The 16,419-nt window shown below is 42.4% G+C and overlaps 1 protein-coding gene across 1 annotated transcript in view; it reads right to left on the reverse strand.

The window, feature by feature from the left end:
* The window catches only part of gjd1b (gap junction protein delta 1b), a 31,167-nt gene extending 17,746 nt beyond the window's left edge, over positions 1-13,421 (reverse strand). Inside the window, exon 1 of the mRNA XM_085245079.1 lies at positions 12,302-13,421. Within this exon, the coding sequence (XP_085101205.1) occupies positions 12,302-12,372 (71 nt within the window). The 5' untranslated portion in view covers positions 12,373-13,421. The remainder of the gene's footprint in view (positions 1-12,301) is intronic.
* Between the last annotated feature and the right edge of the window lie 2,998 nt (positions 13,422-16,419).

Consider the following 16,419-nt stretch of genomic DNA (forward strand, 5'->3'; position numbering starts at 1 on the left):
CTGCAACCACTTTTCCGAGAATACGCGCTTCTTTTGCGGTTCGGACTCCTTCTGACATTTCTTTGGAGGTGGAGGAACACCAAAGCTTGCTTCTTCGACATCTTTAAGAGTTCTGAACAAATGTCTGTCCTCCTCCAGAAAATCTTATGTACGCAAACGCGCGTTGCAACTTCTTATCTGGTGTGCGTCTTTTATTTTGACAGCGAATGCGCACCTGCGGACCACTTATGTGCACCCCTGGTTATACGAGACAATCCTGCAAAAAAGGTCAAAAAGGTTTGGCAGGACAAAGTCTGAATTAAGAAAAGTAAATGGCGTCTGAAATGGAAGCCAAAAAAGGCACAACTTTGCAAAGGGTTTCCATGGACACCTCATACCAGCTGTCAAACACGGTAGTAAACACGGTAATAATTTGGGCTTGTTTTGCACCCACAAGATCCCCAAGCACATTAGCGTTACTGTGTCATCTATGAACTCCTCTGTATAGCAAAGTAGAATCTGAAATGCATAACCTGAAACTAGGTCATCCAACATGGCAATGAGCAAATCTTGGTATCTGTCTATGGATGCAGCTTTTTGACTAGGGTAGCTCACATTAGCTAATAACTTGGCAGTCTAAAAATGGTCACTTCTGGCCCTGAAAAACCAACCAACCATTTCCAGCTTCACAATGAGAATCCACTAGAGGATTACCTCATGGGCCATCATCTTATCCATCTTTTATTTACAGTCTGTGAGTTACATCAATACCCCAAAACCACATTTACTGTGGGTAGAGGTGATTTTTGTAGTTTAAACTCATTGTCTGGCTTTTTAAAAAAAAAAAAAATCAGGGATCCGAAAGGTGTAATGTTTGCTTTACTTTGGATTCAGCTTGTGCCGCTAAAGCATGAAAACCAGCATGCAGTGATGTGAAGTTTGTTTATGATAAATAATTCATTGCATCACTCTGAGTATCATGCAGTAATACAGATGAGCACAGGGACTGCTTTTCTTGGGTGGGTTTTAAGGTATTGACTTTGTGACAACACAACAGTGGATGCCGGCAGGTGGTTCTTAATAACTTAAGGTGAATCAGAAGTGCGTGGATGCACCACCAGGGACACAACTGGTTCTGCTTTCCACTCCATTTTATAAAAAGTAGAGCGAACCATATGATAACTGCTAAGGATTCAGTTGCAACTTGGATTTACACTGCTGTTGGCAAAAATGATTTTCACTGCACTGTTCTCAAGTGATACAAAGCTAATGACTGCCTGGAAGGGTAGAAAAATGTATCAGTCTAGAACTAACAAGCACATATATGATAAGTAACAATAAAGTCTTCTAGATATTTCAACTATAATTACTTTTTACAGCAGGGTACCAAAGTTAATGTAGCAGAGCTTTAAAAAGAAACAATATCTTATAAATGAAGATAAGACTAAATTGCCTTAGATAGACATTTTTCCAGGGTGGATCCCATGTTTGTGTGTGTGTGTGTGTGTGTGTGTGTGTGTGTGTGTGTGTGTGTGTGTGTGTGTGTGTGTGGTATTGTCCAGGTTAAACTAACCCTCCAGTATCATTCTAACACTGACCTGCTCCGTCCTCCAGTGAGGTGCTAACACTAAACCCATAAGCCTTGCTGAGTCACCCCAACAGGGACAGCTTCCCTCTGAGGCTCTGCAAGGTGAATTCTTTCTGAACTTTGACCCCTGCTCTAATTTTCATCCCCTCCACCCTTGAGATGTTTTTATAAATTGATGCCCTCCTAGATGCACAAAGCAGATTGGCATTAATGTACAGGTTTATCATCTACTTTAAATAATGTCTTACAGTGTAACCAGTAAGCTGTCAGCCTGTAAATGTCATAGGCAGCTGTGAAACCCAAATGCAGTACACAGTATTTAAAATCAAAATCATTCTTTAATGCTGTTTAGAAATGTTTTTTTGAACTGAATCCAAATATTCAAAATCACTTGGAATAAATTCCTCAGAGAAAACAGAGCAAGAAAGTGAAGAGCAATCAGGGACAGACCCAAACTGAGCGTTCAAATACACAAAGGCTGATTAGGTGGTCGGTAAATAAAACAGGTGTAACCAATCAAGCAAAAGAAGATTTAACAAGAAACAAAAGGGAGCTAGAAACAAATAGAAACGCAAGGAATGCCGAATAATAAGACTATCCTCAGGAACTACGAGCTTGAGACTCAGTACGCTAATGAAAATACATTAAGAACATATAAATGTTAAGCACGCAGTGTGGGTGCTCGGTTAATGACCCAGGAGCATGACAGTAAATGCCATGTCAACCCTGACCTTAGCATATGTGGAGCGTGAGATTGAAGCAAGGAAGAATAAGCAGCTGGGGTACAGCGAGAGGATGGGGGAGGAAGTAGATACGGGGTGTAAGCAAAAAGAAATGAGAACACGAGCTGTGTAATTACATGCAGTTGCTCTCTTTTTCTCCCCCAGCTACAACTCTGCCTCTATAGTAATCCCAATGGAGGCTGGTTGTAGTATTCCAGCCATGAAAGGCTGTGAGCAGCTAAAGAGCAGCTCTTTCCTGCTCTGAGGGCTCATTTCCAGGATCTTTGTATCTCGAGCAGGAACACTAGTGCATACTTGTGAGGCACTGTCAATAATAAACTTATGTTTGATATTTCATTTCCAGATGCTGCATGTAATTAAAGTTTTATCAGCAGCTGTGTAGGAGCCATCTAATGTAGCAGGAATGGCATGAGTCTTACTCCCATCAGTAATTCATAATCTGGCAATATAACATGTGAGGTCATTTTAATAAGTGTTGTGTGGTAGCACCGTGAAGGCGCTGACATTACAGCCGGCAGCATCTCAGGGGTCATTACATATGAATGGAAGGAAGTGTGAAAGCAGAGACAGAGAGGGATGGAGGGAATACATGTTGGCGGTCTCACTTGGCTCCCTGTTAGAGTGTCTTTTTAACAGTCTCGCAGGGGAATCTGCCGCAAGCGACTCGATATCGCAGCCTCTTTCCTTTTTTTTCCTGCAATATAGCATCATTTGTGAGCTAATTCTAATTATGTACAAACAAAATCGAGCGTAGCCTCTACGGGGTTGCGAGTGCTCCACAGGGACTTGCTAAATAAATGCACCATGATCTAAAGGTCATGTGACGACAGAGCTGAAACTTGCCACCAACCAGAGACGCATCGAGTTGCAGATAACAAAGGTCACTAATAAATATTGGTTTTAGCTTAATGCATGCATTGGAGTGTGCTGATAAAGTGGCATACACAGATACATGCACACATATATATGGATGAGCTCCCTGAGTGAACACTCTTGAGATTTACAGGGGCCGTGCTGAGGAATCCCACTGAGAGAGCAGGCCTTCGTCAAGAACGAGATGGAGACCTTGACTGGAAACATACAGTATTGATAAGTCTGCATGTGCACAGACACGCTGAGATCAAATGAAATCCTCCATCATCTTCTCTTCTGAAGGGAGACGTTAATGAACTGAAGCTGGAAGGCCTACTTGAAATGCACATCTAAGCAGTTCGAAGGCTTCAAAATGCTCCAGACAAAGTGCTCGTCAGATCATCTAACAGTGTCTGAAAACCTTTGGGTGCGTTTGGTCAGGCTTACAGTAAATTCTTTACATTTTTTTTAAAGCAGAAACAGCGAGAGCTGAACGAACTACAGTTTGGGAATTTAACCCTTTCACGCATGGTGGTGGTCACAGTGACAGCTATTCAAAGGCTGTTTTCTTGTATTTGTGTCAGTGTTGATGGTATACTTGCACATAAACCACTACATTGGACACTGATGTGTCACTCTACACCAAATTCAGAATGTATGTTGTCCTCCTAAGTGGACAAACTCTTAGAAAAGTACATGTTTAAATAATGAAGTTCAAAAATCTTTTTTTCATGCCTAAAGATTAATAAAAATACTTAAGAAAAAAAATCCTGATTGAGGTTGTCATAATTCATCCATGAAAGGGTTAAACAGATCAGGATTTGCAAAAAACTTGTTATCCTGTCTTCAAGTGTGACTGTTCAAAGCCAGCGTAAATACTGTTTGATTACTGGGGATTTATGCTTCACCGGGAAATCTATGCTGTAGCAACGTCACAGCTGCAAACCCCTCTGAAACCCTACTCTGTAATGTAGCATGCACCTCCCTAGAAATATAACTACACATCAGGTCAATGCACCTCGCAACTTCTGGGATTGTTCTCTTCAGTACTGACAGTTCCTCCTTTGCATTTGCAGCTACTTTTCACAGAGTGAGAATAACCATCATCATCTCAATATAAGGTGCAATAATCATAGCATCAATATAAGGACTCACAAATTCCCCCAAAGTGGATTGTAAATACTATGCAATGTGAGGAAACATAAAAAGAAGTGGAAAAACTAGAATCACAAGTATGTTTGCCCCTGAAATAAACAACAAAAAGCAGGAACCAGCAGGGAAAAAAGTCCCGGCATTTTATTCGTTTTTGTCAACTTGCACTGCATATAAAACACCAGGACGCGACCACATGGTAATTAACACATTAATAATGTAGCAGCACAAGCAGAAATGTTGGCAGTAACATTGGTCATAGTCTCTACAAAGATTCCTCACAGAAGTCTAAATCCGGCCTTAGATCAGAATACTTTATTAATCCCAATGAATTATGTGGTCACAGTTGCTTAGAGACAGTAAGTACCAAACTAAATTTAAAAATACAATATATTACAAATGATATAGTTGATATAAAATTGATTAATATTGTTATTTTCTCTATAGCTGATGTGCAAATAACAGCATTAGCCTCCAAATATGCAAGTAAAAATGTGAAAAGTCATGTTGTATTTGAGAATTAGGTATTTAAATATTCACTTTGAGTAGTGAGAGTGTTTCTGCATACCAGCTCTCAGAGTGCTGCATTATCTGTTGATTTGGCTAAGTTTAAGAATTTACTGAAGTCAACAAAGTAAATTATTTATGAGAAAATTCGAGCAAATGCAACTCCTTTACGCCTTTACTCCATAAATACGCCGGCTCCTCTGTCAGGTAGCCAAGAACGAGCAGTGCCACCTAAAGAGGCTCAACATAAGGACTGAAAATCAGCCAGAGAAACTTGTCCTGATGGCTCCAGAGAGCGAATGTGTGATAGAAAGACATGCAAATGCTTGATTAAGGTTGTTCTTTTTCCCAGCAGATTCTGAATAAAATTGAAAAATTGAAAGATGGAGAGGATCATGTCTTTGAACTATTAGTATCATAGAGTCATGTTTTGTAGCTTCAGAGAGTCACTTGCTTCTTGATATTTTTATCTTATGAACTTTAATCTTAGTGTTCATTGTTTCAATGTTTTGCTTTTATTCTGGATTCTTTGAGGGCGGTTGTTCTCTCTTATATTGTCTCTAGTCATGCCTATTAGGGCTGTCAATGGACCTGTTTAACACTGCTGCTCATAAATGGTGATGCTGATCACTGAACTTTTATTTTACTGTCTTTGGGGTGGCTCATTGAGAAAGCCATTGTAAGAATAAATATTTGGCCTGCTAATTAATATCAAGGTTTATGTTAACAGGCAAAAAGTCAATGAGGTACTTAGAGCTTTAATCGCTCACTTAACATTTCAGTCAGTTAAACCCATGAGGTAATTCGTATTGCAAATGGACAGGCCTGAAAGTCTGTTTCATTAAGCGACCTGTCTTCTATCAAGCGCCGCTTTCCATTCGATTATTGGAGATCAATATTAGGAGGTGGGAGGATGGACTTACATGTTTAGCAGTCTCGTGCTGGCCAATGGCAGCTGACAAATGACACTTCCGCATATGGAAGGAGGACCATAGCGACAGAATGAGTGATGTGTTGACAGCAGTTAAGTGGCGAGTGTTATATCACAGCTTGTGTTCAGAGGCTGTGTGTACCAAAAGGCAGTGCCACAGTCCATCATGTGATCCCGGAGAACTCGATTTACACCTGGGCCGCTGCTCGTAATGGGAAGAATAAATCACTGCTAGCAGGTGATGCACAAGAACACACACACTCGCAGGCAGAACTAAAGCAAGCGCACATGATCTGCTGCCAAAGTACGTTAGAGCTCACGTTTTACGTACAGCCTGAGTGTTTCTGTAGACACACACACACATACATATAAACCCTGACTGTAGAAGGGACTCTACAGTCACGGTCGTGTGTATTCTTACACGAAGGAGTGTTATATTACTGCTAAAGTGTGCGTGACTCATGTATGACAAATTGACTCAGGCACACGCTGGCATCGCCTTAGGGACAGCAACCTGTCCAGTGCTTCTTTCACAGGACGCCACCTTCAGTGACCAATGAGATGAAGGAAAATAGCAGGGGAGAGACAAATGGGTTTAGGACTGACGGAAACAAGCTTTATTAAGAGACTTAAGTCCATGATTACACAGAAAAAGCACAACATAAAATATATATATATGTATATATATATTTAAAACATGAAACAATATTAGAAATAGAATCTACAATGAATACAAATCTTATATTACACATAGCGCAGTTATAAGAAATCAGTTTACACAAACACTTCAACCATTGATTCATTAGACTGGATGAGTAACAGGAAAAATTCACAGTAGGATTCATGAGCGCTAAAATTATACTGTTAGCAGAACCATTCAAACTTTCTATAAAAGTGAACATTAACTTCCTGAAAAGTGCTTTTAAAGTACAAACACCTACACTTACAAACATCTGACATTGCATCTTTGGATGCAACGTGTACCTTCTGGATCTACTGATGAGCATGCCAGTAAAAGAGAACCCTCACAATGTACCCAGGAACACATTGTTTAAATTTACCAATAGTTTCCTGTGGTTTGCTCGATCAAAAGCTTTACACACATCAATAAAACACATGAGGACTGATGAATTTTTGGTCCTATACAAGTTCACTGTTTTCTTAAGTCCACATATACATATGTTGATACCATGCTTGAAACTAAACTGATTATCCAGAGAAGAGATATACACACTTTATCAAGCAGGATTCTTTCTAGAACCTTAGATAAAATACTGGCTAGTGTAGTCGGCCTATAATCATCCAGACAGCTCACTAGTCCAGCTTTGTCCTTAATAACAGGGAAAAGCAAAATACACAACATTGAGTCTGGTATGGATCATAAAACCAGGGAAACAGAGTGCTAAAAGAGCTTAAACGAGCATTTTTTAGATGTGCTGCAGTAATGTGATCCATAATGCAGTAATGTAATGTTGTCTCCATAATGCTGCAATATTATCTGCCCCAGAAATATCTTCAACCACACACGGTAGAGATGGTTTGCCTGGTGGCTGATGGTTTCTTTCCAAAAATCTGTGACTTTATTACTCACCATTGTCCTGGCCATAGAGTCATAACTTTCTCATTTTAAATATAAAGCGAATAGCATACTTATATCTGGAATTCGCAAGTTTCTTCTGTTCAAACTCTGGACCTTGCTTAGGTCTTTCATCCATGGCTGAAAGATTATAGGGAGTATAAACATTTAGGATAACAAAACTATTGTTTTTCTGCGTATATTGTATACCAATACACCAGCTGATCATCCAGTCTAACTGACTTTATCACAGCATCATTTTTCTTTGCCCCAAAGCACATTCACACCCCCCCCTCAATTCTGTCTCTGACTATAGCTGTGCTGACATCAAATTTTGGAAAGGTAGTTAAGTTTCCCAAGTCTTTTTTAGGTAACCATGTCTCTCGCAAACATAAAATGTCCCATTCTGCAAGCAAACTGTCCACAACGATATGTCGAGCTTTATCCCCTGTAGGCCACGCAGGCCACCACAGTTGTAAGACAACACCTGAAGAGACATCATCATGCTAATATGTTAACACCAGGAGATGCAATTATCTCCCCTGCTGGATGCACTTTTTGACCATTTCACTAATGTCATTACATTCAGCAGTAACCTTGAAAGAACTGGGCTTGTTGCATATATTGACAGTTTTCTGGTGGGTGACATCTCTATTAAGTTTCTCTTTAAGATACAGAGAACGCGTTTCTGCATCTACATCTGTGGCAAATTTAGTGTCGAACATAATAACTAATTTAGTCTTTACAGTTTTGATAGTACTCACAGCTGCAGTACCAATGATAGATACAGTTCCAGGTCTCTTGTTGCGTCCAATGGTTGCAACATCCATTGCCGAACCTGAAACAACCTTCTCCGGCTACCGGAAATCCTCCCCTTCTTCACAACTTTACTCTATTGTGGAGAACACGTGAAGAGCTCTGACTCAGCTGGATCCTTCATAGTAGTAGTGTCCATGTTAAGTGGCTGTCATCAGAGCCAGATCTTGATCACACACTAAAATCTCTAGATAACACACTGACTCATCACTCACCCAGATCCTCGAACCAGCCAAGCCTCCAGCTCCCTGCCTTCCGGTCAGGCCACCTTTGCCTTGACTCTCCTGCAGCTCTTCAGAATGATTCCCCCAGGATAAAGTGAGAAGCGGTCCCCCGGTCCCTCAGCGCTCCGAGTAGCAGCCCCAGCCAGCAAGTCAGACTGACACTTAAGAGCAGTCACACGGTTTTTGACTTCCACAGCGCCAGCCCGAACTTGCTTACAAATGCCCGCCTGAAGTTTGACTACATATTTCAAAGCACCCACCTCATTACACTGCTGGTCCATTCACCGTAGTAAACAACAGACATAATCCCCATGTTCATCCATTTTTTAATTGGACAAGTTGCTAAAATGTCCTCCAGCATGACTGAGATAAACAGCAATGTGTTTGAGATTTCCAATAAACAGACTGTGTATCTCATGATGAGTGAATAAATATCCGAGTCACTCCCACCAGAAGCAACGAAAATAAGCGGTCGGTTGGCAAGACTGCCTGAGAAAGGCAAAGCTGTTTATCAATCAGCTGGTCATTACACAGTCTGTCAGTATGTCAAACAATGTGGGAGTGGAGGACAAAGTAGTTCCAAAAACACTTCTACAGTAAACACAGACTGGTGTCAACCAGTGTTTTCGGTGTGGGGTTGAAACTTTAAATTGCCTCTTTACATTCACGTTGATGTCATCATAGACGGTATAAAAAATGGACATTGCTTCCAAATTATAAGCGTGGAAGTGCCTGAAACCCGCTTTCTCTCCACCGGATAGCGATATCTGTCTTTGCAAAAATGTCTGTTGGGACATGGCTTTGTGTCTTGGAATTGGAATTCAAATGCTGATATAACAGCAGCCTTTAACCCACTTCTAACCTGAGCTCAATCCTAGGGCATCAAATACTGCCGTTCTGTCAAAGTCGCTGGGGTCTTGCACATATGCGCAAGGTGTTCTTTGATGTCAGTGCCATTATGTAATAACTGCTGCAATGTTAGACACCAACAAAAAATGCTCCTGATTGAAAGAACAGGAAGGTGCATTTAAAGCCTTAGTTATACTTGGTTGCGGACAGCTAGAGACCCGACAGGCAAGTAGTCGTTCCTATTATACTGCTTTAAAGTCCGCTGCCTGGCCGCATGCATAGTCGGTGCATTGTAATGTAAATTCTTTACAGACAAGTCCACACGGGCACAGAAAACAGCCAGGCATGCACACTCTTGCATGAACCCTCTCGCTGACTGTCTCATGATGACATTGACATCACTGGGACCCAAGCAGACACTAGCAAACTCGCAGAGAGGGAAAACATAATCCCCACTTTAGGCATTGGCAATGATGTCTATCAGAAGACTGGCGTTCGTATTTTGAGTGGGAACTCTCTTTTTACTTACTGTTCACTTTTGCTTTTGTTAGCTTCAAGCACCAAAAGGGTTGGGTTTAAGAAAAGATCGCAATTAGGTCCTGCCGCAGCATGAACTCTACATATTAAAAAACTAGTGCTAATGCAGGGGTGGGCAACTCCAGGCCTCAAGGACTAGTGTCCTGCAGGTTTTAGATATAACCCTGGGTCAACACAGCTGAATCAAATCATTCATTCATATCAATTCATTACCAGGCCTCTGGAGAACTTCAAGACATGTTGAGGAGGTAATTGAGCCATTTAAATCAGCTGTGTTGGATGAAGGATACATCTGAAACCTGCAGGACACCGGTTCTTGAGGCCTGGAGTTGGACACCCCAGTGCTAATGGTAAATGGCCTGCATTTGTATAGCGCTTTTCTAGTCCTTAAGGACCCCAAAGCGCTTTACACTACATTCACACACAAGCTACATTGTAGCCACAGCTGCCCTGGGGCGCACTAACAGAGGCGAGGCTGCCGGACACTGGCGCCACCGGGCCCTCTGACCACCACCAGTAGGCAAACACGGGGTTAGTATCTTGCCCAAGGATATTTGGCATGCAGCCAGGAGGCAGCCTGGGATCGAACCACCGACTTTCTGATTAGTGGCTGACCTGCTCTGCCACCTGAGCTACAGCCACCCCATCATCTAATGGGACGTTATTGTGTTAAAGGGTTTAAAAGGGGTTTCCAGTTACATTATTAATTCACAGTGTAAATTTCCTGCAGAAGTCTAAATCACACATAAGGAGTCTCGCCCAAAACTTTCATTAGTGGCGTGTTGGCAGTGAAACCAGGCAAACCACAACAAGGAGAATGAGCCCTTAGCTTGGATAGTGATGGTGGTGTATTCATGATAAAAACTTCTTTATTTAAAAAAGTACCACCTCAGTTTTATCAGAAAGATTATGTATGAACTTTTGTTGTCTGTAGATATGTGGGAACTTTTCAGGTGCTATAATTTGCAGACTTGCTACAAATATTGCCATATGAGTATCTAGAGTGAGGGTACTCATTGAGCCAGAGCAGATGCAACTTAAGCAGGAAAGGGCTGCTGGTAAGCCCATGTGAATGTTTGGATATTTTTTTAAATTTCTAATGGGCTCCTCCTGTGTTCTGAACATTTCAGCTGTCTGTACAATAGATATAATCTGTGCAAAGATGATCTGAGCCTCTGGGTGTCCTGCTTGCTCTGCTTAGGTCATGACATGCAGCACCATCTCGTGACGAGACTCCTCTTGGCTTCCTACCAACGCCCTGCAGACTGAAGCCATGTGTCTGCTCGCTTGTCTGTGAATAAGCGCTCCCCGCTGCCTTCGCCTTCACTCGGTCTTTTTACTCTTTCTCCGTCATCTGCTTCGTGTCTCCCACATCTCGCACTCCGCTTGTCGGTTCTCCTCATCCCCGTTCTACTTTGGAACCAAGTTCTCTTGCTCTGCTTTTTGATTTGTTTAATTTTTACCCTTTCCCTTCACTGCCTGCCGTAGATGTCATTGTTCTTTTTGAGAGTTTCTCCTTAGCTACCCTCTCTTTCTGTCTTTTCTCCTTCCCGCTCTTTGCTGAGACCCCACACCCATTATGACTAGCCTAGATGATGAGGGACAGTGTGCTCCCAGGGTCTCGTGAATGAGGGAAAGCAAATGCTGACAAACCATGTATCAGAGTTTTGTAAGCAGAAGAAGACTCATCCAGAAAAAAAACAAACTCCACGCATCGTTTACTTTATAAACTGCCCAACATTCATTCGCTCAATAATTCAAGAGTACCACTAGCAAGGGTGAGTCAGTAGCTGAAGGGAATTGGTTTAAACTGCAAATTCAGATGGTTTCTCATGAACTTAAGTTGAACTTGCGGTTTCACACATATCCTGAGAAAGCCTTCATACTCAGGAATACGTCCTTTACTTAATGTTAAGACGTTTCTAATAATGTTTACAGAGCCGATGTGCTAAAATGCTCATGAATAATTGCTCGTCCTGCGGCCCTGAGAACGAGTTACTCCAACTAAGATGCAACACATCTCGGCATGTTAGAGAATGCATAAATCATAACTGCTGTGATCGGCTGTGGCTCGTGGATTTTTTTCTTTTGGGGGGGGGGAGTAAAGATAAAGAAGATGACATCATACTTGACAGAAAAAGACAAGAGGTGAAGAAAACTGTGGTAAATTGTCAACTGGGTCACGCTTGTGTAGCGTGCTGGCTTCTGAAACCAACTTGATGTTACGGCAAGGAGGGAGGCATCAGTGTGGAGAAGCACATGGCAAAAACTGGGAATGACAGAATTGTAGATGTTTTAGTCCTCTGTGTGGACTAATAGTAGCCCTCATGGCTGCATAACCCTCCCATCGTATCACCCAGACAGATTAAAGAAACTAACCCACCTACCCCCCACAACCTGCAGCCCGTCACCCTGGACCTGAATGTGAGCACAGAGGGACTCACAGTCAGCATGCACACACTTACTATACTGTAGAAACACATATAGATAAGGACACATGCACATAATTTCAATTAAAAGATAGCATTCACGTCTTCAACAGCTCACCTTCCAATCATAGTAGAGTGCTGCTGCACAGCAGCCTCCAGGAGGCGCTCTAGGATGGTCCATTCTCCCATGGTTGGAGTCAGGAGGCATCCACTGGGCACAGAAAGTCAGGACTGACCCCACTTCAGGTGGGCTTCCCAGACAGCTGGGGTTCAAGTCAATCAATCAATCAATCAATCAAAGCTTTATTCGTCCTTGTCTCTCAGTGTTCAAGTCCACTTGTTAGGTTGAGTTGAGGTAGGGAGTGGCTTCAGGTGGCTGGTTTGGTATAGAGAAGTCAGGAACCTCAGTGACACCTCATTGTAAACTCCGTGTCTTCTATTAAATGTGCTGTCCGCCACGCTTTCCTCACACCACTAACTGTGACTCCTGACTCCGCGTGTGCGATTCGCCTTCCATGCACTTCTTCGCGTGAACGTGTCTTCCTTCTCCTCTCCTCTGGGCTACCCCGGCTCTGTTTACCTCCTAAAACAGCTGGTGTGTCCTATGTTCTCACACCAACACTCGCACACACCTGCTCTGACAGAGACCCGAGCCTCTCGTCTACTTCTGCTGACTTTTGCGGAGCGGCCGTAGTTTGTGCAAACAGACATCCATCGCTCGCACACTAACACTACGCCCTCGTACGCTCGTTCTTTGACAGCATCTTGTAGTAACTCCGGCCGGGCAGAGGTCCATACACTCATGTGAGCCTGAGCAGCCAGGGGTTTCTGCGTGTTCTCCTCTCCTCCATCCTGTTTCTCTGTCCACTCTTCAGGCTGTTTTTCGAGGGATTCCTTCTCCTCCTCCTCTCTGTTGCTCCTTCCTTCCCTCCTGCTTTGGTTCAGGCAGAGCAGCACTGTAGCATCGCACTCTTCCTCCTCCTTCCCTCTGCTAGAAACCGTGCCGGAGTCGCTGGGTTATCCAGTTCCTCCCTGCCTCTCTCTCTCTCTGTTTGTTTCTGTCAGCGTGCTTTACGAGGCAGCGCTCCTTTCCTTTCTTCCCTTCATCTTGTTTTTTTCCTTCCCACTTGGTTTCTCTCTGTGTGCGCCCTCCACCTGCCTCCGTCTCTCTCCCTCTGTCTCTCTGAGCCAGTAGGCAGCCAGACCGAGCGTGTGTCTAGAGGATTAGAGCGAGGAATCATCTCTCTGCTCCTCCCCCCTCTGGCTCCCTCTCACTCACTCTCCATCACCGTGTTTATCCCCCCACCCCCCCATCATACCATACAAACAGTTTTTCACTCTTCCGCCACACACGATTTTCTCCTGCATTTACATTTTTGCCATCCATTGTGTTCTCGCGTCTGTGCAGTGATACCTACTGTACACTGCAGACGGAGACATTAGAGGCAGTGTCACGCCGAGGCTATGCAAGGATACTGAGGCGACACAGGGGAAGTGTGTGACAGAGCGAGAACACGATGGAAGCGCTCCATGTGTGTGTTTGTGTGTGTGAGATACTCACTCAAACACACCATCAGTAATTATGCGAGTAAATCACGCATGACCAAACATCTAGGTGTTTTCATTATCAGTGATTCTTCCCGTTGTTGCTCTTTTTTTTTTTAACAAATGCATTAATCATCATTAAATGTCACAGAGCAGATGTTGCAAAGAGGCACTGTAGTACTCTGTTTCATGATCTACGGTGATAAATAATAATTCAGATATTATGTAATATGCTGCTAGTAAGGCTTTTAAATACTACCTGGACAATAGTCTATAAGGGATATACATTAGATATATTTCGCAGTGGTAATATAAATATTAATGTGATATAAATATTAGTCAATAATGAGGAATTTCAGTATTTGCAAATAAGATGTCACATCTTGTACCTTCTGATATTTTTATTACATCCATTTTCCACAGGCTTAATGTGGAAAAATTGTGTGTTTAAGCACTTTTAAAGATGATAGAAAGCCAGAAAAGAACAAAATCAAAACAAACGAGTGTTGATATTTCACATTCAGGGCATCCCTACTCAGTATTACAGAAAAAATATGAATCCCGAATCTAGCACAAAGGATAGGGTCCTCCTTTGGCTATTTTGCTCGAACAATCCCATATTTAGTTTGCAATGACATTAAAAACAAAAACTTGAAAATATTTGACTTTTTTTTTATGTTTAATATTAAAATATTTGACTTTCAGCTCCTCAGGACACATTTCCTGTAGTTTCAGAGACAGTGCTGAAAAGGTGCTATGCTCCCATAAACTTGATTAAAAGGTATATTTACAGTATGGTACAAAAAGCAGTATGTTTCTATGGCTAGTTTCCCCTTCAGAATAAGTGAGTACTGGGACTGAAAACACCTGGATTCAAAGATTGATAGATGTCGACTTCAGTCCATATATTTTGTGTGAGTTAGGAGAGCTTCTGTGTTGATTTGACAGGTGCTCTGACACACAGATTGTACATTCTAAACACAACAAACGTATATGATTTTTCAGCACTGCTTCCTTGTCTGAAGTGTATCTTGTTTTGGGGTCATTCTGGGATCTTTATATCCCTGTATCCTGCATCACAGAGCTCAGTGCGTCCACGTGCCTCTGCGTGTGCTGCGTGTACGCAAGGAGGACAAGGTGAGACAGGCAGGAGGATACTGGGCCGCCCCCCCCAAAAAATAAGAAAGAAAAAAAAGAGCACGAGAGAGGGAGGGGAAAAAAATGCCTGTCACTTTGCAGCAAACAAGCCTGAGATCACTTGACAACGTTGACTCACACACACATATACACACTGTGGCATCTCCATGCAGTGCAGCTGAGTGTTTTAGAGGCTTCCACTGTTACTCGCTGGCTCTGCAGACCGGAGGAATAGTAATCTATTCTGAAGGAGGTAATGAGTGACTGCGCACACACGTAATCCCTCCTACTCCTCATGCCAACACAATCTGGCAGCACCATGTCTCACACGTGAAGAGAGGAGGGCAAACGGGAGGGGAGCAAACAACTTGGCTGCAGTCGGTCACTGGCATGAGTGCAGGAGAAAACACTAATATCCTTATATGGTGATGTGCGCGCTTTTGTTTTGACTAAAACAATGAAATTAGTTTGGAAACAGCTTGGTGACAAATTTTTATGGTGATTAGCCACGGTATGTTTATGTGCAGTTGGTGATAGCGTTGTAGAGCTGCAGGCCTCACCATAGGCCTGATTTATCAAATCTCAGTTCTCCAGACCTGTCACCTCCCATGAAGGCCTACAGATTTGGTGTTATATGTCAAAATGCCTCAATTTTTTTGATACAACCTACCAAATACTTAAAAAAAAAAACCAAAAAAACCCCAGCAACATCCACAAAAATATCTGTACAACAAATTATTTGATAAAATTACTTCTGGCCCAGTATCTCGTAAAAACTTTAAATATAGAACGAGGGGTTGGAGACGAGCTGTGGCTTTATGAGTCAGCAGGTTAATTCATCAGCAGGTAATTTGGCGTCATCACCACTAATAAGTGCTCAAACGAGCATAGCCCAGGATCAGGTGCTCAGTTTGTCTTGAGAGGGAGGAGGGACAGCTCAACCGACTAGCATGTGGTTGGGAGCCCTTTTGTGGACACTGAAGGTAAAGACTACAATTTCACACTGATTAACAGATAAGAAGCTTTGGAGCAACTCCAGGGACCATGGGGCTTAGGGGACGGGGCGTGGGTGTGTGTGTGTGTGTGCATGCAGGTCCTTGTTCACGCCAGTGGGACACTGAAGGCAATTATGGTTTTAAGCCAGCGGGATGGAATCAATTATCACATGCCAACTTCCTCAAGCCCATCTGTTTGTTTTTTTTAAACCCAATATTAAAAAAAAAAAGAAATGCATTAATCTACTTCAGTTAAGCTCAGCTCAATCAACTAATGTAAGTGAGGATTTTAAAAAGACATACTTTGTTTCTATTGTGTACCCTTAACTTTGTATGCTGCAAATTGTTATATAATGTGGGCATCCTAGCATCTAAAGCAGAGTGTATTAACTATTTGTGAAAACAGACTAAATGATGCAATCTCATTTGAGCAGCTTCTATGATGGACTTGTGTAATCAATATATAAAAACAAACAAGCACAGAAAAATGTTTAGGTGTGTGAGTATGGCATAATCTTAAGCAATGAGCTGACATATTGCCATTACCACTACAGGGTTT

Source organism: Mchenga conophoros, linkage group LG14 (assembly GCF_057382185.1).
Source record: "Mchenga conophoros isolate Kocher_MC1m ecotype Shallow Benthic linkage group LG14, M_conophoros_male_GT1.1, whole genome shotgun sequence".
Taxonomy (NCBI): domain Eukaryota; kingdom Metazoa; phylum Chordata; class Actinopteri; order Cichliformes; family Cichlidae; genus Mchenga; species Mchenga conophoros.